Source organism: Geospiza fortis, unplaced genomic scaffold (genome assembly GCF_000277835.1).
Source record: "Geospiza fortis unplaced genomic scaffold, GeoFor_1.0 scaffold408, whole genome shotgun sequence".
NCBI classification, from domain to species: Eukaryota; Metazoa; Chordata; class Aves; order Passeriformes; family Thraupidae; genus Geospiza; species Geospiza fortis.
In genome coordinates, this window is record NW_005054330.1 from 3,595,248 (window position 1) to 3,619,097 (window position 23,850).

At 42.3% G+C, this 23,850-nt stretch overlaps 1 protein-coding gene across 1 annotated transcript in view; it reads left to right on the plus strand.

The window, feature by feature from the left end:
• PPIL2 (peptidylprolyl isomerase like 2) overlaps positions 1-23,765 on the plus strand; it is a 69,650-nt gene extending 45,885 nt beyond the window's left edge. The window contains exons 14-19 of the mRNA XM_005421460.3: positions 7,477-7,594; positions 10,200-10,256; positions 19,865-19,937; positions 20,076-20,138; positions 20,618-20,757; positions 22,416-23,765. Coding sequence (XP_005421517.2) covers positions 7,477-7,594; positions 10,200-10,256; positions 19,865-19,937; positions 20,076-20,138; positions 20,618-20,757; positions 22,416-22,509 — 545 coding nt within the window. The 3' untranslated portion in view covers positions 22,510-23,765. The remainder of the gene's footprint in view (positions 1-7,476; positions 7,595-10,199; positions 10,257-19,864; positions 19,938-20,075; positions 20,139-20,617; positions 20,758-22,415) is intronic.
• Positions 23,766-23,850: the final 85 nt, after the last annotated feature.

Here is a 23,850-nt window from a genome sequence, read left to right on the forward strand (position 1 = left end):
CACAGGAGATAGGTCATGAAATACCTCTGGTCACTGCTGTAAATTTGCTCATTTTCCTCATGCATCTTTTATCTGTCCACTTGTGTCTGTCACCAGCATCCCCAGCTCCTCCCCTGCTTAAATACTTTAGCTCTATTTACTGTGTTAATTATGGTAGTGTGAGTTGCCTACTTTTCTTGTAGTGTATGTGATAATCAACAATTGCAGGATTTGAGACTAGTTAAAGGTTCAGTGTTTTGATGGCAAAAACCCATTAACAAGAATTGTTACCATCTATGCTTGGACTGTCAAATGTGATTTGATTTTTTTATATGGAAAGTTTTGGTTCAAATCCCAAAAGACATAATTAGGAACATCTTTTGAAATGAGAAATTAAAGAGGTGTCAGGAGACGGGAGAGATTTAATAGGTTGACTCAAACACCTCTCACCCTTGCAGGGTGGAGTTCAGATCCTGCTGTGGAATGAAAATTAACTTGCTGGTGTCATCCCTGCTTCTATTTGTGCAAATGCAGAAGTGCTGTAAGACAGCAGAGTTAACAGAGGCAGAGGACTGGCATCACTGCTGCACTGAGGGGCAACGCTCAGCTCCACTGCCTTTGCCAGTAGGAAGTGAAATGCTAATAAGCACATAGGATGAAAACCCTCCTACATATATTCTTTCACTTATAAAAAGGAGTCTAATGACCTCTAGTATTTTCCATCTTGTTTTCCTCCTTGTCATTCTTAATTAAAGATGAGTATATCGCAGGCGAGATGTCTCGCAAACATCTGTCAGGACTATTAAAGTTCTAATGAAATGAACAGTGTGCACTCAAATAGACATGAGTCTTGCAGATTTTTAGAGACTGGCTGCAATTATTGTAGAGTCCAAACGGTGCAAATGTCTTCTTTGCACCTGAATGGCTTTTATATTTTTAAGACAGTTGAATTTTATATGTCTTTACCTAATCGCTTACTGAATATGATAATATCACAAGGAAATCTAAATGGGGAGCCTGGTGGGCTGTAGATTGCTCTTGAACTGTCATGCCTTTGTGTTTAATACTTCAGTGAAGCTGCTTAGACAGTTCACAGAGTGCAAGTAGTCTGTCAGGATTTGTTCCTGACTACTGGATAGATCCAGGGCACTTGACTGTGAGGCAGAAATTCCACCTGTGTGTCCAGAGCTGTAAGAAGGTGGCCAGACCTGAGGCTTGATGTTCCCTTGGCAGCAGGGCAGCCAGAGGAGGGTTCAGCTCAGCAGCCCTGCTCTGGCAGGGCAGATGGACTGATGCTCTCCTGGGCTCCCATGCTGTAAAAATGTTGGTCCATTCATTTGTGCATTATTCATGTGATCACAGGCATTCACTTTAGGAAAGCTTTGGAGTAAAGCACTGGGATTCAGTACTCTGTACCATTTTTGCCTGTGGCCTGTTTGTTATTTGCAGGATAAATTCCCTTTATTTATGTCTTCTGCTGGAAGGGATTTTAGTATTTTTTTGACTCACTGCTTCTTAGAAGGGGAAAAAAAAGATGCACCTTTGAAAGCTAAAAAAAGTCTGTAAGATTAAATGAGCTTTAGAATAAATAACTTGACTTCTGTAGTATCAGAGAAGCATATGAGATCAAAACAGGGCTTTCTTCCCAGATATTTCAATTGGCAGTAGGGAGGACTATTTGGAGGTTACCCTTTAAATGTCAATATTATAAACTGTTTCTATTAGAGCTTTTTGTAGGAATACTTCAGAACAAAAAGAGCATGCTTTGTTTCCTCATTCACACAGAACCTTCTGCTTAAACTGATGATTTCTAGCTAAGAGATTTGGCCTTTTTCTTTGTTTTTTGGAAAAAAAAAACCTTTTCTAAACTGATACATGGAAGATGCATTAAGCCTCTATATATTCTTCCTCTATTTATTTAATTATTCCTGTTCATCAGGAACTTGAACAGACTTATTCAGATATTTTCCCACCACTTGATTTCTGTCATCTGACATTCATCCCATGTGTCAGGGTGTCAGGTTTATGGTTGCAGCCCCCAGATGCTTAGATGATCACCCACTCCATTGCTAACTAAGCCCAGGACTGTTCATCTTCTGGGTGGATTTGGGCACAATTAATACAACATGACAGAAGGTGACTTGTCATACATACACAGACTGTAGCTGTGCTTTGGCTCACCCGGATTAAGTGTGCTTGTGTTTTGGAAACAGCTCACAGAGGTAAATGCCAAGCTGGTTGTCACTGACCATCCTCTCCCAAGGCTGCTCCAGCTGAACTGTTCTCTCTGGAAGCACCCTGAGATTTGCTTTGTTGTTTGTTATTCAGCTCCCCTGTATGTCCTTCTTGAGTCTCTTCTGGACTGTCGTAAAAGCAAATGTGACCCAGCAGACACGTGAAGGACAGCTAATTCTGGTACTCAGCAGTTAGCCTTGGAATGGAGAAGGCTGGAAATTAGCATTGTGGCATCTGGGAGTTGAGATACCACCCTGAGAAAAGAGTGAGGAACCTTAGCACAGCTGTCAGACCTGCACTGCCAGGGCAGTCAGATACACAGTGCTGCAGGGATGACACTGATTTGGAGGACCAGACTCATTTTCCTAGAGCCTTCACCTTTATGTTTCGTAAGACTGCTGGGAGAAATTTTATTGTGGTGCAGCAGCTTATTTCTTCTCTAACAAAATAACCACCCATAGAGGCAGTATTCAGAGCAATAAGCTGAGTCATGGTCATTCTTTGTAATGATTAATTATTTGAAAATGAATTTTAGATTTGTGATGTATCTCTTTTCCTGCTGTTCATAACAAGTAAGTGGTTGAACACTGTGAGTAATTCTAACTCACGGTCGTGCAAGTGGAGCAGCTGCTCTGTATTTTCAGTGTTCCAAATAATAGAAGAAATTTTGCATGTAGAAAAAATAGGTTTAATATCCTAACCCTTTTGTATGAAAAAGGGAAAATATATGCAAAGCATCACATTTTCAAAGCAGCACAGGCTTTTTTCAGCTACTCTTTCTTGCAACCTGTTGGAAGGTCTCATGAATCAGCCTGTGATTTATGAATCCAGGAGGGCACAAAGGAAGCACATTATAGCTGTAAAAGTCCAGGATGAAATACTACTGGTAGATGGGAATTGCATTTTGTTTGGCATCAAGAAGAGCTCCTCTGAAATGTCAATAGCAAAGGACTCTGGACAAACTTGATCAATGCAATGTGATTTCCTAAGATGGCAAGTTCCTTAACTACCAGTTTTAGAGCTCCTTTTCTTGCATGATTGAAGCACAGCAAAAGCAAGAGCAAGACCTTTTTATCTAGAATATTCTCCTTTTGATCTGCAGTCCCTGTGCACATCCACTCTCGGGTTTGTGGGGTACCATGTCCTCTTATCTGAGAGGAGAGAAGCACTTACTGCCTGAGCTAAGGCTTTCATATTTGCAAAATGATTCCAGAATCTCACTTGGAAAGCTCTACAGAAGTGTCAGATGTTATTATGTGCCTCGTTGTTCCAAATGACAAGAAGAAAATTACAGAAAGTAAGCCATCATTTTTGTGAATCAGAACCCTCCTACTTCCTTACCACTGCTTAGCAATTTTTAAGCCAGAAAAAGGAAGGATTTATTTAAAATCACAACTGTCATGAATGATGATTCCCAGCCCACACCTGGCTTTTGGAATGCTACATTTCTGAAGCTTTAGATGCATCTCTCAGCTCCTTGCAAGAAAGTTGCACAAATTCTGTGATTGTACCTCATAAAAACTTTTTACATGCTTTTAGTAGGAACAAAGACTACCAAAGAGTAATCTGGTTTAGTTCAAAAGACAATCTGAAAATGTGGCTTTTTTCTGTGTAGTTGCTGATGTGTGACTGCTTCAGATGTCAGTTTAAATCTGTTCACCTGTTTACTATCAGCACAAAATGCAGATACAAGACTGAATAACTAACCATCCTTCAGTACAAGCTAAATATATCTTTCCACTCTGGATAGCCACAGAAATTATTAATGTTCTTTTCTAAGAGCTGTGTGGTCTGTTTCATTTCATCTCTGTGTAAGAAGGAGTTAAACACATCTTTAATTTAAGAGAATTTTTTTTAAAAGGAGAAAAAGAAGGAGTTAAACACATCTTTAAGAGAATTTTTTTTAAAAGGAGAATGCATGGAATTGTCTCCCAGCTTTCTGCAGCTTTGAATCATGTGGATCTGAGTAGGCATGTGATTTTTATTTTACAGAATTGTACAAAATCTCTGAAGGCATTGACACTGTACAGGTGAAGTGCTGTTGAATGGCACTGTATTGCTGTGGCTGATCCCAAGTACATTTCCAGCTTTGTGCCAGTAGGACATTCCCATGTGCAGGCTGTAATTATTCCCAGCACCAATCCAGCCAGTGGCAGTACGTGCTGGAGTCATGGCTGCTGCCATGTGAACTGATTTTTAGCCCAGAAGCCCACAGAATTCTTTTTCAGCACTTTTGTAATAGGATCTCAGGAACATTTACAAGTCCAGTAGGCACACAGCTCCACTTGGGCAGAAGATAAGCTGAGAGGGAGGTGAAGTGACAGGCAGTGCTGCCAGCTGTGAATGCAACACCCAGAGTCAATTCTTGTTTTCCATGGGCTTTGCTTGTAGGCTGGTACATCAGCTCTGGGGTGAGCGCTTTGCATCATTGTGACTCCAAATATAGCCAGCAGAGGTCTGTGTGCACCCTGAGGAGGATTTGGGGAGTGTCAGCAGGAGCCTCCTCTCTTTGTGGCATATACAGGGAGTGTAACATAATAGGCTGGAGCCAGACACTACCATGCTCTCACCTCCTCTGTCTGCATCCGTTCTGCCTTCAGAAAATGTACAACCACACCTCCCAACTGTGTTGAGAATAAACACAGTAAAATCTGCTAGATACTTACAAACACCTCATAATTATTAGCAGGTTTGGAAGCTGAGTGATTTTCCTGAGTTTACATTGAACTCTAATATGGAGAGTAAAAGGTAAGAGTGTAAAATCCCTGTTCCAGCTGAGCATTAGGCACTATGCTGCCATGGCCCTAGACTGATGAGGGGTCTGTACTTATCTTCACAGAGAAAGTCATGCTGGGTTTCAGTAATTTAAAAAATGTATAGATGTAACTTGCCGTCTTCTGACTTGTTCTGTCTAGTCCTGCTTCAAGCAGATACTTGAAGCCTGGAACAATTCCAGAGGTTAGCTGGAGTTTGATGAAAAGCACATTCAGGCTATTTTTAATTTAAAGAGAATACTCTGGGGTTTTCCTTGAAAAAGAAAAAAAAGTATTCCCTTTAAATTATTTTTAAACACCAAACCAAAACAACAACAAAACCCCCAAGCTGTGCCTGCTCTGCTGAGTGCCTTTGCAGTGTCTCCTCTGCCCTTTGCCAGTCTGTGCTGCCAGGTCTCCACAGACTCTTCAGTTCTGTCCTTCACAGAACTGTCCTTCACAGAACTGTCTGGCCTTTTAGGCAAATGCTGCACAGGCCATTCCCTGCTCGTGCTTGCAGCTCCCAGGCAGACAGAATTAGCCTTGGAAACAGCTGTATGGCAGACAGAACAGGGGCTGCAACTATCTGCTAAAATATTAGTGCTTATTTCCAGAGAAGCAGAATGAACCAAACTTAGCTTTCATACATATGAGATTAATTCTGACCTGCAGTGCATGATCCGAAATGAAATCATACAAAAATAAATATTCCAAAGCCTAAAGATCATGGCTCGTTGCTCCTGTCTGCAAGCTCTTGGGTCTGGCTGTTTGCAGTGCCAGAAAGAGAGAGTCTCTCTGTCATTCACAATTTTTCTCTTTCCTTTTGAGTTATTTTTCTGACCAGTGAAGGCTTCAGGCTGGATTCCACTGTCTTTCAGCAGCTTGGCTGTAATTCCAGCATCAGCTGGAAGCACATGAAGGGTGTAGCAGGCTCACAGGTTTGGCCACTTGCTGCTGTGTCCCATCTCAACAGACTGTGCTCATGTTCTGTCTCCTCTGAAAACTTCAGACAGCACAAACTCCTCTAGAGCTGCCTGCAACTGTACCATGTCCCTGTCACCCACCTCTGGAAAATACTGGCATATGGGATCAAGCTGATGTAATTTAGCTGATCTTAAAATATTCAATAGCAAGAGATTGCTGAAGTAACCACTGCTGTACTCCTGATTACAGAAAATCCCCACCAGCTTTGTCCCCTTTTGTCACCTCTTGTCAAACTGCAGAGCAGGCAACACTCAACTCTATTAATAGGTCTTTTGAATATGAATAATTGGGTTTTTTAGTGGGTCAGCTTCTTCCAGAATTTCTCACTTAGTTCCACTTGCAGCTGTCCATATGTGATGCTTTGTTTTCGTGGTATCATCTGAAACTCTTTCCTCATTTAATGCACTCTTGTGATTTTTTTGGGTAAGATTTTCAGTGGGAGCCTGATTCATTTCTTGTTTTTATTTACTGTTTCTGTGTGCAGCCATATCACCAAATTGCTTTCTGTGCTATGTGTGCACATGGCTGTGGAGCACTACAGATCCCTCCCTGACCTGCTGCTTCTCCAGTGATACATTTCCTCTGGAGGGCTCTTGAGCCAGTTCTGCAGATGGACCAGCCTTGCTGCCTATTTGGATAGTTTTGTTTGTTTTATTTTTAATACTGTCCTAAGGTGAAATATTTTTTCATGGTTTGTCAAACAAGATTATGGATTTGACTGTAAAACTATGGCTCATCTCAGCCTTCATTTTTCTTATTAAGAATGATCCTGGAGGAAAGTGCAAATGAAAATGTCAGATCTGTCATAAATAATGTAAAAATGACAGCCAGGAGGAGACCTCTCACGGACCCTCTCTCTGTCCACAGTCACAGAAATCAGTTTTGGAGGGCTGGGGCTGGGGTTTGTACAGTTTTATCATTCTTTTACCTTCACTGTAAAGTGTTCACATCATCCAGGTATCTAGTCGAAATATCTAATTTTTGCCTTTTAATTTGGAGCACCATATATCATCATTCTTCATTGTTTAGTCTGGGATTAAGCATTTGAGCTTATACCTCCTATTCTTACTTGATTCTATGAATGTGTTTCATCTCCCTGATATTTTATTTCCAGAAGCAGTGCTATACCCAGAGTGAAATTAAACTGGTAACTCTTTGCTCTGTGTTTTGTCATTAAGCCAATTTTGAAGATTTAATGTCTCAAAAGAGAAAATTTATGGTGGACCAGGAGGAAAAAATTAAATCCTTGACTGTTCTTCAGCACAGGATACATAAAGCTGTTGATAAAGTGTGGTCTGTTGCAGCTGATAGCGTGAGGGTGCAGAAATGTGTTGCCAGTTGCAAACACCAGATTTCAAGGTCGTGCTCAAATACTGGCCTAGAGATAGGGGTGAGGTAACAATGTATTAACACATGGTGACTGCAAGTGCTGGGAACCTTGAATTTAATGCCAGTGCCTGTTGCAACACACAGTGGGAAACTAATAAACCAAACATTCTTCTTCTTTTTTTTTTTTTTTTTTAAGGAGGAGAATCTTACTGGGGAAAACCTTTCAAAGATGAATTCAAGCCCAATTTGTCCCACACGGGACGTGGTGTTCTTAGTATGGCAAATTCAGGACCCAACACAAACAAATCACAGTTGTAAGTAGTCATTTGCTTTTTTGTGCTTTATTGGTTGCCTCTGGACATTGTGTCTCACTCTGTTAAGAAGAAAAATGACATTTTATGAGCTACTCTAAATGTAAAGTTCAGTAAAGGGAAATATTCTGTTGAGTGGTGCATATTGCAATCAGGGCTAGAGCTGCTCTTAGCCAATCTAAGAGCAAAGTGAAGCATGGCAAGAAGACCTGTGGGCCCATTATATCAGCAAGAACTTGTCTTTTTTGTTGTAATGATTTGAAGTTTTTGTTTGTTTTTGTCAGTGTCCCTCCCCAGTATTTCCCCTATAATTATCATCATTCATCACACCTCTTCATTCTGTTTAAATTCAGCTCCATGTTGAACTTTTTGAAGGAATTAGATGAAACATAAACTGTGTGGGAATACAGCTTCTTTTTACTCATCTGATTTTAAATAAATGTTCTGTTGAAATGTGTAGACCCAGACATGGCAGAGTGTACAATCTGGGATTGAGAATACCTTGGTTTCCAATGTACAAAAGTAGAATGAAGACTAAAATGAGAGAAAACTTAAAGATACTGAAGTTGTAATGGCCTTGTTCATGTGTAACATTAATATGGGTGTTTGCCTGCAGTTCATTAAAAATGTTCTGTGTCACTTTGAGCCAACTATTTATTGGTTGCTCTGTAAGTACTGCAGTGTAAAAAACTGGCCTTTTGTTGGGAGCCCCAGGAAAGAGAAGGAGAGAGAGAGGGAGAGTGAGAGTGTGTGTGTGTGTGTGTGTGTGTGTGTGTGTGTGTGTGTGTGTGTGTGTTTAGAACTGTCACTTGGCACTGAGGAGGGAGGGAGGGAGTGGGTCTTGGTGTTCGTGATGCTGAGTGTTAGGATGGCTTGTAAACTCTGCAGCACTGTGGTTTGCTTTAATTAAACACAAGGCCTTGTCTCAGGGCCTCACATTCTTAGGCTTACTTGGATTCTTAAGCCTAAGCACGTGTGGGGCAGTTTGCTGGATCAAGTTGCTGTACAGCTTATTTTGGATTTGGATGTGACTGCCAGCTCTCACGTGCTAAATTAGGGGAGAGTAGAGGCTTCTTTCTTCTTTTTTATGTTTTTTTAAAAAAAGGGATTCTAATAACAGAAGTTACAGAGACCATAAATGATGTGCCATTTTGAGTCACATCATCTGCTGCTGTAAATGTGATTGTATGTTCTCCTAAAATTTGCAAATGAAATAAGAAATTCCTTTATATGTAAGTCCTTAAGAGAGTCCAGCTGTCCATATTTATAAAGGTTCCTAGGCAGCACTTAGATACATCTGCTCTAGCCTTGGGGACTCTGTGAATTGCTCTCCCCATTGGTGACAGGCACTACAGGGCAGAGAGAACTGGGTCCCCCTGCAAGCTGATGCTTGAATAATGCTCAGGACTTCTCTGGGACCATCCTGAGTTATGTTAATTCTGTTGTCTTTAATTTATTTTGACTGTAGTGACAGATGAGAAGCTTTCCCTGTATATTTGCTATTTTTCAGGGTTTTTTATTACAATGCTACATAACTGACCATGTGATGATTTTAAGTATTGGATATCCAGCAGTAAAGTGTATCCCATGTAGGAGTTTGCATTCTGCACAGCATGCCAATGCTTTCCTAGGGCAAGCTACATCTTAATAGACTGTCTGGAACATTACAGCTGCTCCTATTTCCAATCATATAACTTCCTGAGGCAGTTGCTTATATGGAAAAGTGCTTTTGGAATGCTTATATATTTTTAGCTGTCTCCTATGTAGTGTAACAGATGGAGACAGGGAGGAGAGCCAGCACTGCATGTCCAGCCAAGACAGGCCACTGTGGTCTGCAGACCACACTGTGGAAACCTTTGTCTCATACATTTGTAGTCCAGGACTTCCAAAGAAGCATCAAGCTTTAGAGTAAAGCTTTAGTAGTAGAGGTTGCTTTGGATTAGTGTTTTAGTTCCCATGTTTAAGTTTAAAAGTACAGCCCCCAAAATTAAAAGTCCAATTAATTACTTTTGACACTTTGAAGTATTCTTCTGGGATGTTTGTATCTGGAGCACGAGTGTGCTCTGTCCAGAGGAGAAATAGATCACCAGCAGACCAGTTTAAGGGAAGAGAAATGCAAAAAGTAAATATCCAGAAAATAGAAGTTTACACTGGCAGAGGCTGTTGTGTCATGTAACTTTATTTGCTGGATACAAGCTGCCCATCATGCACCAGAAATGTTCTTCCCAAGCAGGAAGCATTCCTCCCATGCACGTCTGCCTGCCCTGCATGAGCCTCCCAGGGCCTGCATGGCCAAGGAGGCAGATGCTCAGATTAATTTTGGACTTGCTGCAAGGCCCTACTCTTGGAGTACTGTTTAAAAATGTTAGTGTGATCAAAAATGAGAAGCCAAAACTCCAGAAATCCAGGTGGAATCCACAATACTGAGGCATGAAAGGATGTTTGGTCCACGGGCCTTCCAGAGAGGAGCCAGAGAGGGAGAGGGGCCTGGCTTCTCTCTGAAAGCTTTTGCAGACACTTTGTGTTTTTAAGCATTTTTAAGCATTACTGGCTGTTGCTGAGGGTCAGTGGGACAATGTGGTAACTGTTATATCTTTGTTTCTTCTAGCTTCATCACATTCCGCTCTTGTGCGTATCTGGACAGGAAGCACACAGTTTTTGGAAGGTAAGTGAAGGATATTTTAGGCAGCAGTGTAGCAGACATTCTCCCTTGTGTGTCTGAAGCCTAAAAAGAAGAATCTAGTGACTCTTGTAATTGAACTGGAGCAAAATTCCAGCTCACAATCCAGTTCTCCTGGTCATGAGGAGGTGGGCAACATTGCACCAATGCCAGGCAGCAGACCCTGCCTTTTTTCCCTCCTTTCATCAGTGTAAGTTGCCTCACTTCCCTTCTGTGGGTGGCCCTCCAGGAGTCATGAGGAAAGTAATCATAGTCATATAATGAACCATGTTAATATTTGTGCATGTTAATTGCTGGGACACAAGAGATTAGCTCTTCAATACTGCTTTCATCCTCTTATGAGCCATCAACTGAAAAATTAGTCGTGACAGGACTGTTCTTCATCATGGAATAGAGCTTCTGCAGAGATGAGGTCTTCTGGCCCTTCTTATTCTTTTTTATTTTATTCTTATTTTCTTTTATTCCTGACAATTAGCACTGGTATAAAACCTGTATATTTATGCATACATATATAAAGATATTACCAATGCCCAGACAGTGAGAGAACTTCATTCCTTATAAAGAAGTCTCTTCTGAAAGTCTTTTCCAGTGGAGTTTTCACATGATAAAGATTAAGGTATTTATTGAAGAAGAAGATACAAAATCTTTGTTATGGTTTGCTCTTTGCTTCCTCTGCTGCAGGTACTTGGTATTTACCAAGTAAAGCAGAGCTGTTCTCAGCCATCCCTCATGCATGGCAGGAGTGGGAATGTTGCTAGCCTGCTGCACTGGGAGTTCCTGAGAATCTTACAATCTTTTTTACTTGTAGATTTGGGGTTTTATTCCTTTCATGGTTCTATTCATTTGGAAGTCAGTAATAGAAAACAGAACCATGTGCTGTTTACTTTGATTGAATGTTATGCAATTGTGCTGTACAGTGAAAGTGATATATTTAATCCATCTTCCCTGCCTGCAACTTTTTGAGGCAGAAACTGCTTCATTTTAATGGCACTTTATTTTAGTGTTGTTAGTTCCAATACTGATTCTTCAATAATTACATTCTTGGAAATGTATTTCTTTTTTCTTTCTCAGGTTTGTCCTAGAAAAATTCAAAGTTCCCTTGTCCTTTTGTGAAAGCAGATAAATAAAGCAAATTCTAATACTAAAAGCTGAGAGTCAGTAATTCTTGGAGGAATTACCTTATCCAGATCTTAGGACTACTTCACTTCAGCAACAATTTGAGTCCACCTTGCAAAAATCCCTTCAAATCCCCTCCAGTAATGCTGTTAACCTGAGCTGGCCACCTCATCAAGTAATGTCTGTGTTAGGACAGCTCAGCTGAAAATGTGCCTGATCTTCAGTTCTGGGTGCAGCCTGGCCTCTGTGAGCACCCTGTGCAGTCCTCCAGTGTCTTTGCTGAGTTTCCTCAGTGTGCTCCAGTTTTACCAGAATTCACCAGCAAAGGATTGGAGAGAAGCTGAACTTCCTGTGGTGCAGGGAGTGTGCTCCCCAAAGCCTGCACGCTGTGCTGAGTATCTCAAGTGAGCAAAATAGCTCAGATGCTGTTTCATTCTGTATGTTGCCCTTTAGAGAGGAATTACTTAGTCCAGGTAAATCTGCTTAAGCATATATAGCAGAGATTTTTTGCAGTTTTAGCAAAGACTGTCTTAATTTGTGAATTGTCTTTGCTGTAACAAAAATCTGAGCTTAGGTCTCAGAGTGAAGAAGTGGTGCTGCTTATATTTTTAGCTGAAATACAATGGGAAAAGTTTATAAAAAGTGTTGGTTTAGAGTCATATTTGGTTTCCTGCATGAAGACTGAGTGACATCTTCATACGAACACAGAGCAGGGATATTTTACTCTGATCTGTCTTGCATGTAAATGAAGATCAATTCAAATAAGGTAAAATTAAGATGCTGGGATGTATGTATCCCAGTAAGTCTGTATTAATCTACAAGTTGAATTATTGAATAATTGAATTTACCTACAAATTTAATAATAAAAGGTTGATGTGTGTAGCTCTAAAGATCTGTATTTTGTCATCAAAATCCATCAGCTGTTTCTACCTGCATTGTTTTTAAAGGTCATAAAAGCCAGAAGATGCCAGAGATTGTACCTTAGTAAAACTCCAACTTCAGTTTGGTATTTTAGATCCTGGGTGATTCCAGGATTTGGTGACTATATCTGAGCTGATTATAGCACAATAATATCTGGGAAGCATATCTAGGAATAATATCTAGGTTTAAGAGCAGAATGAACCCATGATATCAGGATTCTTTGTTTCCATCAGTGTTTAATTGTATTGTTAACTAGATGCTTACTGGCCTGTTGTGACTTTCATATAGATTTGAGGATTACTTATTTCAGTTAATATAAAAACCTAAATACTCTGAACTGTACTCTCAGCTACTCCTGTGTGACTCTGGTCCATGTTAGTGTCACACAGGTGTCTTGGAGAGCACAGCTTGACCTGTTTGTAATTTGTATAGAACTTTTCAGCAGGCTTCCCATACTTAGGAGAACAAAAAAAGAGTGAAAGGGCAACCATTCCCTACTCCTTTCTTTGTTTCTTGGGTCCTTTGTGAGATGCAACAGTGAAAAGTGCCTTTTCTGGAAATGCATCTTATTCATATCCCCACTGGTCTGAAACACAGTTTTTATGTAGGAGACTCTATAAATGCCCACACCTGGGCAGTGGGACAGTGAAGAGTTGACTTGTGTCTGCCTTGGTGCACTGGAATTTTCATGTCTCAGGAGATCGGTGTGGCTGGGGAACAGGGAAGGGCTCATCATGATTGTGCTGCTCATGGTGGCAGTGATGAGGATGCTGGTTCTGAAAAGAAAGGAGATAATCTGGCATGGCTGGGGAACCAAAACAGAGAGTGAGAGCAGAATGCCTTCCCTTGGAAGTGTATTGCAGGCTGCATGGATTTCCTGCTCCAACAGAGCTGCCTAGATTAAATTAGTAATTACCATTTCCAGTAATTACTATTTCTTCTGACTTAGAGAATGATGTAATTAACATGAAAACCAACTGGTGGTTTTTGTGGGCTTTTAGCTTGCTGGTAAGAGGTTTAATTTAGAAACTGAGATAATATCAACCAACTGACATGCCTTTGCTCTGCACAGAGGGGATGAGAAGCATTTGCAGGGGGCTGCTGCCTGGGGAGGGTCCTGCCTGCCGCTGCCCTGGGCTCTGTGCCTGAGCCTCCTCCCTGCCTGTGCTCTAAGCTGGGCCTTGGCTGTGCTGTGACCTGCGGGGGCTACAGGAACACTACAGCCAAAACAGCAGATAAGCTCAGGTTCCTGTTGGGTGTTCTGTGTGAAATTTAGGTGCAAGCATATCCCATCCATGTTGTTATGTTTCCTGTTGCAATGGTTCACAGCTCTTGTGGATCAGAGACCTGGTACATTTGCCCTTTTTTAGCAGAAATAGAAACATAATCTCTGTCCCTGAGAGCTGTGTAAGTTGAAAAGAGATTGCATATAGATACAGGGAAGTTATGACAGTGACCCATTTCAACCTACCTTCCACCACCTTTGGAAAAAGAAAGCCTCAGGAAAAGACAAATTTGCTTCATGGATGTTTTTTGGAAGCCTGTTCCAAAGCTAAAGGCACACATAAAAACATGCATATTTAAAATAGTAGCGAAAAGTGATCAACAGAAAGAGAAAAATCCTTTCAGAATTTTGGGTGAGATTTAGGACAAGCAGAGCATGGTGGGCTTGAAAATGAGGACATATTGCAGATACGTGATGTGATGTGATAAAACGAAGGGCAGTAAAGGCAGCAGAGAGAAAAGTGTTGTGGTCAGAGTGGCAAAGCTGGAAATTATCTGTACAGCAGTTCTGTGTGTTTATTAGAGCATCACTTGTGTTTGTCAAGAGCTGAGAAAAGAAAGTGGCAACTGAGACAGGAGATGAGTATGTCAGGGACAGTTTTCTCTTTGATATGAGGCTGTACATATCTGCTTATGTGTATAACTTTTACTGTCTCTCGAGGTTTCTGCTGCTTATTCTTCAATTCTCTTGTTCCCAGAAATAATGAACAAGGTGGTTTGGGAAACCTCAGGCTTGGTCAGACTGGAGGCATCAGTCAATAGCTGACATGCATTCAGTTTATTCTTCTCTTTTCTTCCCTTCTTTCCTTGCCAGATGCTTTTGTGGAAGAGTTTTTCCCTTGGATCAGTATCACTCTGTATTAAGTATTCCTTAACCTGTTAATTGCTTACTACTGCAATTCTGTAGACTGGGGCAATGAAAGTAACTCTTGTCCTCTAAAGTAATTAGCTACATAAAGCAACTACCAGGCATTATTCAGCTACCCAGGTACTGTTATATAACACATTAGCTGTTTCCACTTGCAACATTCCCTGTATGATTTGAATCAGTGAATCCCAGTTGCTTCTAAGCTGGAAAACTCATGTTCTTTTGGCTCTTCTGCTTTAATACAATTGAAGATTGGAGAAACTGTGTGACAGCAGAAGAGCTGATTGTGTGTAGGGAGACTGACCTAATTTTTCACTGCAGAGTCTCCTATCCCCAGACACCAGGATAGGAGCAAAGAGCAAGGTGGGGAGCTGAGCCAGGCCTCCCTATGGAAGCCATGGCTGCACATGAGCACTGGGCTGTTGGAGCTGCATGAGGGCTGCTGTTGTTTCCAAAACAGTTGTATGATCTCTGAAGAGGGACCTGTGCCAAGGCAGGGAAGTCCTTTCGTGCCAGGTTCATCTGTTGAGTCTAGTTTCAATAAGCTTTTTTCCAAGTTGTTTTATTTTCATCACCCTTTATTACCGTGTCTCGCCTGCTAGATGAAGCCCTTATCTAGCAGAGAGATGGAGATGTTTTGGCTGCATCCTTGTTGCACATTTGAATTGCTCACTCCATTGCAGATTGGGTGTATGCATAGAAAACATTTTGTCCTGGGTGTACGTGTTTGTGCACATATGTGTTGTTCCCTCTGTGTGTGTATATAAATGTGTGTTCTCCTTTTTATAAAAATAACCTTTGGGGCAGAATGTGTTTGCAAAAGAGCAATTTTTCTTTCTGTTTTCTGTTTGTAGTTTAAAGCTTGTTTTAAAAAAAAAGTCCAGACATTGTTCTTGTATCGTCTTCTGACCAGGAAACTCTATTATGTTGGCTCACTGCCATCCCCAGCATTGCAGAAGGCTTAATTCCTATAATTCTTCCAAACAAAAGTATGAGAAATAGATTCACGTGTGAATGTCTCTGGGCTTGCAGGGGAGATGCAGTTTTCTTTGGGCAGCACTACCTAAAGTACAGTGAGACCTTCATTGGCATATTGCAAATGGATAGAGCCTGCTCTGGATATTTCACTTCTTCATCATGCAAAGGCATTGGCAGTGGTTTTGAAGCAAGGTTACTACTTTACATAAAGGAGCCTTAACAGGAAGTAAGATTTTAATAACACATCTAAATGTGAAATGCAAAGATTTCCAGTGCTAACTTAGCCAGCTTTCAAGAAAACAGAATTGCACGAGTAAGGACCCATTTTTGTTTTCATTCCTATGCTAACAGAAAAAAAACCCATAAATGTACCTGCCTTGTCGTTCATGCTTAAATGTAATGCAACATTTATCAAGCTCCTCTAAAAATACAAGCTGTCTCAGGGTTGCTGAGCTAAATATATAGCTGAGATCATAATTTCTCTGTTCAACATCTACTGGAAGCACACAGCAAACTCTCGGTTCCACTGGGTGTTCTGATGTGAATGGTGTCTTGAAAGTGTCACCCTTTTCACTGCAGGGTGTCTCTGAACACCTTCTTAAACCTCAGCCAGTTTAGGACAAAGCATGCATGACACCTTATAAAAGGAATAGAGCCAGAAGCAGTGGAAAAGGTTAAACTTGTTTATGCCCTTCTCCCTTCCCTGCCATGCTGGCTCCCAGCTTGGCAGAAGTGACATTGCACGAGACCAGACACCACAGTGTGAGCAGTCACTGTCTGTGCCACACTTTTGGCACATGTAAAGACTATAAAGGGATGTGAGCCTGAATTTTTGGAATCTGCATTTTCTTTTACTGAAAATTATGTACAGATTTCGTTGAATATTAGGATAATATTAAGTAGTATCTCACTCTTTAGAGGATTTTTAAATGTTTTTATGTACTGATCTGATGGCCATTTCTACATATAATTTATATGGGCTTTTTTCTTGGCCCAAAATTCGTGTTGTTGGGCAGGCAAAGAATCCCAAAAACTTCTCTGGTGTGTTGGTTTCCTCATTCACTGAGGAGCAGTTGCTGTGAGGGATGCCAGTGCATGGGCTTTGACACATTATATCTCATCAAACTGATTTTAGTGCTGCAATAACATCATGAGATTTGACAATAACAACATGTAATGTTTCAAGGGCCTTTGTATACCTTGTCTCTTAGATCAGAGGGAAGCTTGCAAAAGCCTTCACAGTTTGGAATATTCAATTTCTTTTGCATCTAGCTCTGAGTGCCAGGTTAGTGTGTAGTTCAGTTTTTACTGGATGGGTGATTTTGCAATCAGACCTTGTCCTTTTGTATGTTCATTTTTAGTGGTCAGATACCAGCCTCAGCCAGGCCTGACCTAGACAAAGCTCCCAAGTGCTCCCTGAACAAAAGTGATTTGTAGATTATTTCCTGTCCCTCTGCTCAATGCCCTCTCCTCTGAGCTGGTGGTTTGTATTAAATTAGTTTTTATTTTTTATCAGTATTACAGCAGTGTCTTTATAAAGACAAAAACATATATTGAGAGCTGACTGTGCTGACAGCGTAGTACGCAGAGATACTCTGTGCAAAATGTTGGAGAATGCAAGGGAGAGAAAAGGAAGCAATGTTCCATTTGAGAGACAAGACGTGAAGAAGAAAAGAGAATGACATGCTCTGCAGGCATAACAACTTTGTCTTCTTCCCCCTTAGCCCTTAACAGTCATGTCAAAATAGACTATTTAGGTCATTTACTGATGACCTGTGAATGCCATGTCTATCACAGCCCTTCAAAATGTACAAGTGACAAAATATTACCAATAAAGTTTAATTAGCAGAGCAACTGAAGATCTGGAAGCATCAGTAAAATGCATTAGGGCTAATATTGTGGGAGGTCTAGCTACAGGCTAAGGGATTACTCAGCTGAGATTGCCAGTGCACAGCTGATCTGGCCATTTCAAATTATCAGAAACCTAATTAAATGAAAACATACAAGCAGATAATGAGTGAGCTGTTGGCTAGAAAATCCTCCAATATTAAATCAGAAGTTTCCTTTGGGGCAGTTAAAATACAGTGAATATATCTTGGGCTGGGTGTTAATCACCAGTATTATAAGTCAATCTGATATTGGCCTGGAGAGAGATTTTAAAATTGAGTTTTTGTTATGAACTTTCCAAAGTTCATACGGGGTCCTCACGCCCTGTGCAGCCTCCCCCAGTTGCTCCCTCCAGTCACAAATGACTGAGGCTGCTCTAGGCTGCATCCCTGGCTTTTAATTGCACCTAAAAGTCACAGCCTTATTACAGAATATCAGCAGGCCCTTGGGGAATGGAGTTTGGAGCAGCACTGAAGCATGAGCCAGCACAGCTGTGCTGAGGCAGGTGTGAGGACACCCTCTCTGTCTCAGTTCACTCTCTGTGGTGGGGTCTGTCCTGTTGGTTGTGCTTACTGCCTGGCCCAGCCCACGGGGTGGCACTGAGGCCACTGGGGAGTGCTGTAGGAAGTGGATTTCTCCATTGGATCAGCTGAGACCATGGCAGGTGAGAGTCAGAGGCCTCTCCTGGTGCTGGTCAGGCAGACTCTGCCATGCTGGGACTGCACAGGTGTCTTTGAGAGGGAAATACCCTGGTATGAGTGTATAAAAGTATAAAGTGTATAAAGGCAATTGTGAATATCACGTGGGTTTTGATCAAGGAATTACTTATTTCTTTGATATGAAAGCAGAGTTAGGTGATAAAGTGCTCTACATATTCCACCAGTTTGGTATCCTTTTTCCCCACCAGCTTCATTTAATTTGATTTGCCCCCATCTCATCTGCCCATCCCTTGCCAGCCTACGTGTGCTGGTGCTGTACTCCCAGCAACAATCAGGCTTCAAAACAGTTACCCCCTGTGAAAGCTGGGGGATTGCTGGCTCCTGGCTTGCACTGTCCCTGGGCAGCCCTGGAGTCCTCAGTGGCCAATTCCTGCCCCTGCTGCTGATCTCCTGGCCCCAAACTCCCCTGGCTCCTGGAGCAATGTTTTTGAGAATTACAGCTGCTTCTCATTGTCCCACAGCTGTTAGTATGGGCTGTATTTTTGGTTCCTGGCCATGTGGCTTGGCTCTATTAAAACAGATGTTGTCCAGCTACAGCCTGCTTTGCTAATGGGTCTGGATCACTCAGCATCAACAGCCTGTCTTCCTCTTTATTTACTGTTCTTCTAAGAATAGCTGTTTTCAAATTTAATTGTGGATGATGAGGTGGATAAAAGTGCTAAATACCCTGGGACCAAGAGCTGATCCCAGCAGGACCCCTCTGAAAACATACTGACTCAGTGGTTCCTGTTTAAAATTAGATTTTGACACCTGTCAGCCGATTTTTTATTTCATGTGTACTGTATTCACTTCATAGCATTCTGGTTCCTCAAACAAAATATCAGCTGCCTTCCAGAAGTCTGTTCTGTGGACACTGTTATCCCTGTTAGCCACATCTGTTGTCTCAAAGATAGAAGGTTGTTTGACAGACACTGTTTTCCACAAAACCTTGTTGATTGCTGTTACTTATTTCCTTTCTTTCTTAATCATGTCCTGTCTCCGCTATTCCATTATTTTGCTGGGAGAAATGACAGGATGACAGGATTATAATTATCTGGGTTTCCCCATTTATCCTTTCTAAATATGCTTTTCTAGAATGTTCCCATTGTCCCACACTTTTTTTTAAAATAAACATGTAACAGTCCAGAAAGCCTTCAGCCTTAAACATTTGCAAGCAAATGTTTGGATATGTTGACTTGAAAAGTGAGAAGCCAGGGATCTAAGGCCCTCCTAGGTGAAAACTGCTTTGAGAAATGTCCTGGCCTCACCCTGTGGCTGTGACTTGATGCTCTGCTGCCTTACCAGAGCCCTCATGAGCTCACAGTCATGTTTTTGGTCAAGGCATTGCTTATTTCTTTGATATGAAAGCAGAGTTTCTTCTGCTTTCTTCTGGAGGAATCCTGTGCTCTGTGTTAGTGGCATTAGTGCAGACAGCTCTGCCACTGCTCTCCTGTGCTGCTGTAGTTACCATTCTCTTCCTGATAACATTCTTAGGTCTCATATACAGTTAGAAAACAAAGAAGAAAAGACTTGTTCTTCATCTGGCTGGTTTGTGTGACTTACAGGTTTTGGGCTTTGCTTTGCCTCTGAGTGTTGGGCTGTTCCATGTTCTGTTTAATTTTAAATTCAAATCCCATATTGGAGGAAAAAAGTCCTATCTTCCACACTGAATGACATTATCTTGGGTCTTCCAAACACAGTTGCTGACTCTTCTCCCCCCATACATGATGATTTAAAAACCTGCTAGAGTAATGGACGTAAATGAGATATATTAAAGGTAAGGGTGTAGGAATATTTTGAGTACGTTGTGACAATTGAATAACATGTCTTTCCTCTTTTAGGGTGGTTGGTGGCTTTGAAACTCTGACTGCTATGGAGAATGTGGAAAGTGACCCAAAAACAGACCGTCCCAAGGTGTGTGTGAAGCACTGGGGGCAATGGCCTCACATGGCAGTGCTGGTCACTCTGCTGACACTTCTTGAAACCAAAATAGGGGGAGATGGCACAAGTTAATCAGCAGATGGAATAACTGCTCTTCTCTTCTGCTTCTAGGAAGAAATAAGAATTGAGACAACAACTGTTTTTGTTGATCCCTATGAAGAGGCAGATGCACAGGTGAGGTTGCTTGGTTGGTTGAGGTTTTTTTGAAAGGCCAAAGCTTTTCTGGAGAGAATTTTGCAACTTAATGCCTTTTCTTTGCACATGGACAGCTCCCTGGTCCATCTGGTTGCCAGCTAAGATTAAGCAGCTGCCATTCAACATTTCCTTTTTGCCAGGATCCCAGTCACTCTTTCAGTGGAGAGTTACTCTTGTAACTGAGTCTGGCACAGCTCCCAGTCCATCAGGCTTCTGATGGTTCCTTTCAAATGCCCCCAGTAACTGTGGGTGCCTGCAGGTGAGAAAGAGTTTTGCTATAATGGCTGCAGAGAACCTGTTTGTAGTGGCCCTTGAGGGCTGTCTCCTAAAGCCTGCCCTGTAATCTCAGCACTGCTGATTGCTGGTTTTGAGTGCTTTAAAGCTTCAAAGAATTGTAGACATTTTCTCCTTATTCTGCACTATCTCTTGCAACAGATTGCACCCTTCGCTTCCCACAGGTCGCTGCTGAAAGAGAGAAGTTCCAGCAGGAAGAAGAAGCAGCCAAAATAAAAGCTGAAGTGGTCCCACCAAAGAAAGAGGTTCAGACTCCTAAAACTTACCGGCAGGGGATTGGAAAATACATCAACATGGCTGCAGCGTGAGTTCCCTGTCCTTCTGATTTTTGCTGAATATTTTAGGTGCCTTTCCTGCTGGATGCTGGCCCTGTCCAGCGCCATTGTTCAGATGTTTGTTTTAGGCCAGCAAAGACACCCTCATGTAGTCCTAACAGTCAAGAGTTTACTTCACTTCTGTTGTTTTTCAAGGTCACACATTAACTGAGCTTCTCTTTTAGCCCTTGAACATGACCAAGCTTGTGTTTAAAAGCATTTGCTGACTTCAGAACTGTAGATACATTTCCAGAACTCAGAAGTCTTTGAGGAACTGTGCTGTGTCACTTCTACACCATCTTTTATCCTCTTCCTTTTCTGAAGCTATTTCTGAAATCCATGGTCCCACAGACATTTCTCTTTTAGCAACTTCTGCCCTGCACAAAGTAGCTGCCCCAGGCCCCCGTCAGTTTGCTGCTTTGGTTCCCTGTTCAGCCACACAAGCAGCTGTACCAGCACAGCTGAAATGGCTGGAAAGGGGAGCGGGCTCCCAGGCTTGCTGTGGGAGCACAGGGCAGCTGTGTAGCTCCAGGGTACCCGGCTGGTTGGACAGGCTTATCCTAAAGCATCCTCTCCCAGGCACCCTTTGTACCACTGTCAGGATTGGCAGCACTGCTTTCTTTCATAAGGACAGCACAGAATCCTGGCTGAGCAGCAGCTTAGCATGTGTTTTGGAAAAATTAAATTAAATGCCTTCCACTTGATTTTTAGCAGACTTCTCTAAAAGCATTTGCAAAAATGCTGTTGTCTGTCTGCTACATGAAGGCCTGTATTTATGCATACACAGATCTGGGCAGCCATTTAATCAGCCTGTGTGTGCCTCTGTGACTTACAGGCATTTGCATAACTGTGAGAACAGAAATGTGTTAGCTCAGGTAGGTCAGTTTAATGTGTCAGTAAAATTTTTCAGTTGCAGAATATTGTGTGTCCATTAAAATACTATGTCCAGCTTAAAACTGCTGACACACTACACTCTTATTTAAAGAGGAAATCCAGCAGTCGTGGCTCTGTGGAAAGGACCAGGTAGTATAGAAAGAACCTTCAGTCATTGCAGCCTGCTCTGGCAGATTTAGGGTTTGGTGTTCTCCCTATCAGCTACTGATATCTGACAATAAAACTACAGCACATGAGCTGGTGGCACAGCGTTCCCTGGGGTTGCAAGCTCTGCTCAAGAGAGGCTGATGATAACAGCAGCAACTGCAACAGGCTGGGCTCAAGGAACAGGAAAGATTGGAAGAGCTCTCCCAGCTGCTTTATGCTTAATTCCCCATAAATCCTTTTGCTGCCACAAGTGCAGGTGAGGTGTTGGAAAAACTCATGGCTCATGTTCTCCTGACCATGCTAAAAAGGTACAGCTGTTAAATCTTCAGCTCTGGCCTGGAGAACTTTCTGTGCTTTGAACACATTCCTGGGAGTGTTCAAAGCCTGATCCAAACCATCCCAATGGACTCATGCTCCCTCTTTTTGGGCCTGGCAAAGACCCCCAACCCATGCTGGCATGGAGCTTGCACTCCTGTCTAGTTGACAAGGGATGGGCTGGCTCCAGTATAGCTGATGCTGGGAGAGAACAGGCAGAACAGGCATCCAGGCTGCCCTGGTGGCACTGGCAGTAAAGACTCCCTCAGAGATGTTTTCATTCTGGCTGCAGGAAGCGCAGTGTGGAGGATGATGGGCCTTCAACCAGCACAGCTGTGAAGAAAGAGAAGAAGAGCACCGGCTTCGGCGACTTCAGCTCCTGGTAGCAGCATGGGGAGCCCAGCACTGGGGCAGCACAGCGCAAACAGGAGCTTCCCACGTGGCCCCAGAGAGCCCAAAAGCCAGTCTGTCCTGGGGAGGGAAGGCACCAGCCTGCCCTTCCACTGGCAGAGAAAACTGCTGCTTTGTTGAGGCTGGTTAATGTGGCTTTGTTTTCTAGAGAGCACATTCCCCCACTGCATCTTCCTCGAAGGCTGTCTTGTTGTTGTTTTGCAAAGCAGGGAGCAGGCAGCCCAGCTCCCCAGGGATCAGCTGGAGCCTTTCTCTGCTTGGCTGGCAGCAGCCCAGGCAGAGCCCAGCCTTGCAGGGCACTACTGCAGGGAACAGCTACAGTGGTGAAAGAGCTCCTTTTACAGGTAATCGTTCCCAGACCAGCCAAGTATGCCAAGTGAGGGAATGAATTAATGTGCTGGGAAGCTCCTGTGCTGCTGGAGAGCTCTGTGGAAGGGCTCCAGCCTGTCCTGCCCTTACCTTCCAGCTGCCTCCTGCTGCTTCTCAACAAGGACCAATTTTGTCCGGACTGACTGCTGTCATCTGAAGGGCCTTGCTCACTCCAAACAAGCTCTCTCTGTACCTGTTAAAGCCTCCAGCAGCAGCCTGGGAAGCTGCAAATCTACATGGGGAGCCCAGGGCAGCTGCACCACTTACTCCTCCCAGTAGCTGCCCTTCCCTGAGCCACTGGACAGCCAGAGGTGCCAGGATGCACCAGTTCACACCTGCCCTCAGGTGCCAGAAACTACAGCCTTGAGCAACTGAGCAGGAATAGAAACAACTCTTTTGTTTTTTTTAACACCCATCCGTAAAGCCTGGTCCTTGCAGGGTAGAACACCCCATAGTCTGCTCCAATGTCAGGCTTCCCATCATTAGGAAAAACCACATAATGTAGCTGACAGGCATCCCAGATATTTCCATTGCATAACCACAGATTATTAGGAATCTTAATAAAGGCCTTATGGGGTAAAGATATATCAGCCTGTGAAGTTTTCATCCCAAAGAATCTGTGTGTTACCATAACTTAGTAGGCTAGATCCTGAATATCACTTTTCAGTTCATCTTAGGTGTTTTCAGATAAGAGAAATGCCCTCTCTACCTCTGTGTGGCTGAGGAGAAAGTTTTGTAATCCCCTTTGGAACAATACATTTGTATCGGTGGTTTCATTCTTTAAGAAAAGACTCCATTTATAGGAAATTGCTGTAAAAACTTTTGGAAATATTTTGCATTAAATGCTTTTATTTTCTTTTGAGTGCTTGCCTTTGACTGTTCAACTGTTATTTCCAAGATCACAGCATTGCAAACTTGATTGTTTTAAAAGGAAATTATTCATTCCT